Here is a 3,887-nt window from a genome sequence, read left to right on the forward strand (position 1 = left end):
TCTGGACTGCAGCCTGCCTTTTAAACGCTGCACTCCCAGGTGCACACCCGTTTTTAATAAACAGCCAACCTGTAATATCAACTCCATGGCCACTGCAAAACCAACCCTGTCACATAGACATAGTTTCATAATCCTGTGCAGTACAAATACATATGGTTTGTAAATATGAGGAAGTTTCATAATCCTGTGCAGTACAATACTGTATGGTTTATAAATATGAAATAGTTTCATAATCCTGTGCTGTACACATTTCATCAGACCTTCATAGATATAAGATCTCCTCAGCATTCACTGACCACAGTTTGAAGAAGACACTTCTCTGGCTGACATCACTTCAACACATTGAAACAGGTATCATTCTTCTTATTTATTTATTTTCTAGACAGTTTAAGACATTGATTGCTACACTTGTTTTAACATTATGTCACTTGCCCTATAATTAAGGGTTATAAATGTCGATGTGTGAAATGATTCATCAATTGTATTTAGGACATTATAAATCTCTGCTGTCGGGCAGAAACCAGCTATGTCCAAAATATTAATTAACTCAATACTGACACATCAAAGTTGGTACAGTGACTTTATGGATTGACAGATACTTGAATATGTACTTATATTATCATCACTTTACCCAAATACAGCTCAAGTGGAGTTAGAAGGTTTTTGACCATTAATGTGGAGATCCATTCTAATCAATGGGGGACAAACCACCTAGCTCCACAAGTTGGAGTTAGGTGTTTTTTTCCGACAGTTTGAGGATCCAATGGAGTTAGGAGGTTTAGTCAGAAGCGCTTTTTTGATACTTTTCATTGGTTCAATATTTGTAAAACCCACAAACAGACGTATAGGGTGTTCAATAGCACTGATTTATTCAAATACAATTAAAAAAGTTGAAAAATTAAGATACAGTAGCTGGTTTCTGCCCGACAGTGACAAAATGCGCCTTACTGAGCCATATGCAGGAAGAAATTAAAACAATTAAGAAATGGTGTGATGAAACAAACCTTTGTTTTGTTATTATACTTTTCAGGAATATGGAGATTATGAACACAACTGCTGTCTATCACAATGAAACCACAGTGTCTGGTGGAAACGTCTCTCTCTGGGAGGATGAACTCGACAAATCCCTCAAGATCGTGTCCCTCGTCATTTACAGCCTGGTCTTTGTGCTCGGTGTGTTGGGGAACGGTGTTGTCATCTGGGTGACGGGCTTCAAAATGAAAAAAACTATCAACACTGTTTGGTATCTCAACCTCGCTGTGGCCGACTTCCTCGCTGCAGCGTTCCTGCCCCTGATCATCACAGAAATCGCTATGGACTTCCGCTGGCCTTTTGGTAAATTCATGTGCAAACTGAACTTTATCACTCTCCTAATGAACATGTTTGCCAGCGTCTACATTCTGATGGTCATCAGTGTTGACAGATGTGTATGTGTGGTGTGGCCAGTGTGGGCCAAGAACCACCGCAGTGTCAGAAAGGCATCTTATGTGAGTCTGGGTGTCTGGGTACTGGCCTTAATTTACAGCTCCCCTTACTTCATCTTTAGGACGACACAGCCCTCCTTCCGTGATAAGGACATCATTGAGTGCTACAACAACTATGCACTCACCGATGACTACAGTATACCTGCAGCGAAGCAGTTGTGGTCGTTTCGACTTGGTGCAATGCTCATCACTCGCTTCCTCATGGGATTCGTGGTCCCTTTCACCGTCATCGTCTCCTGCTATTCTGTCATCATCTACCGGCTCAGAAGGAATCGATCTCTGGCCAACCACTCAGGTCGCCCCTTCAAAATCATAGGAGCTGTTATCACCGCTTTTTTCCTCTGTTGGGCCCCCCTTCACATTATGGAACAAATTCTGTTGGTGAATCTCATAAAGGACAGTAAAGTACTGGATAATGTTGTCGAAATTGGGTTACCCGTAGTTTTCAGCCTGGCATTTATCAACAGCTGTCTGAACCCAGTGTTGTACGTGTTCATGGGTCAGGATTTCAAGGATGTAGCTCGCAAGTCTATCCTGAAAGTGTTGGAGAAAGCCTTCACTGAAGAGCTGCCTCAGACCAACACTTACACAAACCCAGGGACCACCAGTCATAGCAAAGATAATTCATTTTCTGAGCCACAGGTGTAGGTTTATCTTTGTATCTATTTTAGCACAATTGTAAACAGATCTTTTTTCTCAGTACATGATGAAAAATATCCAAAAGAATATGTTAAACACCACTGTAGATTTTCTTTTAAAAAGTTACTTAAACATAAATTGATGAGTCCTTTATAGATGTAATTGTGTTTTTCACTCGAAGGCTTGCAGCAGGCAGAGGCCTTTTGTGGTTTTGCATTTCCTGTATGTGAGCTGCACCCGCTGCGTACGTGACATACAGCCTGCATATATGACTGATCAGTGAGATCAAAGAGTACCCAAGATTCGATAGATTTAATGCAAACGTAAATCATTTGATTTTCTCATTTATTTGACCTGATGTTATTAATGATTTGATGTATAATACTCATGTATAATTGCTGATAATATGCAGTATAATTGCATTTACTGCATTATGCTCAAGTATAAGACACATCTTGGGGGAAATTTAACCCCCCAGTATGCCTTCTATGAATCACCTAGCGTGCATGCCTACGTGCACACACATACACACACTGACTTTCTTAACTTTCGAAGAGTCAACCACGTGCACACCTACGTGCACACACATACACACACCCATGTCTGGAGTTCCTTTAGACCGTACTACAGACCAGACGTTGAGAAACAGTGGTTTTGTTTGGTTTTTATCGGTCTAGGTGTATTTTGGTTACTGGTTGACTGGCTACATTGCTGGCTACATTGTTTTATTTTATACATTTCTTGTCATCAATGTGTCTGTCCTCTTTATAGACTCTTGTCTGAGACTGTTGCCTGTAGTTGCATGTATGTTGATAAACCTTGTGGTGGTCACATATTTTAGAGTACAGTACTTATTGGACTGTGTACTGTTGATTAGCATCATTAGGCCTATGTGTTTTTTTGCATTCATTTACCATGACATATTGTATACGGTATAATAACTGCTTTTCATCACTTGTACAGTCGGCCTACTGCCTTAGCTCTCAACCTTAGAGCTCCCTTTGGGCCTTGGGTGTGTTATCGCCCTGTTTCTCTTTCTGTGTACAAATTGTTTGTGTGAGCGTGCATGCGGGCATGCACCTGTGTGTGTGTGTATGTCTAAACCTAAACTTAATCCTAAACCTAACTTCAGTAAAACGATGCCCAAACCTAACGCACGCACGCACGGTCACACACACAGCCACACACACAGCCACACACACAGTCACACTCATAGTCTTTAGTTTCACCATAAGAACCTTGGCTCGAGTCCAACAGTATGAAGTAGCTTGTTACTGTCACTTGCACCATCATGGCTGACACATGAATAAAATGTTATGATGAGAATCCAGTCAATCCACTTTAATGTTTTTTTTTAAATCTGTTTCCTTTCCATGTGAGACATTCTCAAGCATGCATTATTTTGTACACTTTAGTTACACAGACATGAATATAGACGTCAGACATTTCATCAGACCTTCACAGAGATAAGAACGCCTCAACATTCACTGATCACAGTTTGAAGAAGACACTTCTCTGGCGTACATCACTTCAACACTTTGAAACAGGTATCTATTCTTCTTTTGCATTTATCTGCTGCTATGAGAACAGTCACACCAAAAAAGACTACATTGCTCACATATGGGGCGTTACTGCAGTGTTACAGTAGTATAACAGTTCAAAAGGCCATAACACTGCAACCATTGCTCTGATCAGCACAATATAGGACTGGATTAGAGGGCTGCATATCGGCCTGAAAATATAGTTCCAAAAACGTCGGGACGC

At 40.8% G+C, this 3,887-nt stretch overlaps 1 protein-coding gene across 1 annotated transcript; it reads left to right on the forward strand.

The window, feature by feature from the left end:
* Positions 1-306: 306 nt before the first annotated feature.
* On the forward strand, positions 307-2,132 carry LOC308094973 (formyl peptide receptor 2-like; the record flags this gene model as incomplete). The annotated part of the gene is made up of 2 exons (XM_080441805.1): positions 307-351; positions 1,031-2,132. Exon 2 carries the CDS (start codon positions 1,035-1,037, stop codon positions 2,130-2,132), a length of 1,098 nt encoding a protein of 365 aa, XP_080297931.1. The 5' UTR covers positions 307-351; positions 1,031-1,034.
* Positions 2,133-3,887: the final 1,755 nt, after the last annotated feature.

Source organism: Gymnoscopelus braueri (genome assembly GCF_963280865.1).
Source record: "Gymnoscopelus braueri genome assembly, chromosome: 11".
Lineage (NCBI taxonomy): Eukaryota > Metazoa > Chordata > Actinopteri > Myctophiformes > Myctophidae > Gymnoscopelus > Gymnoscopelus braueri.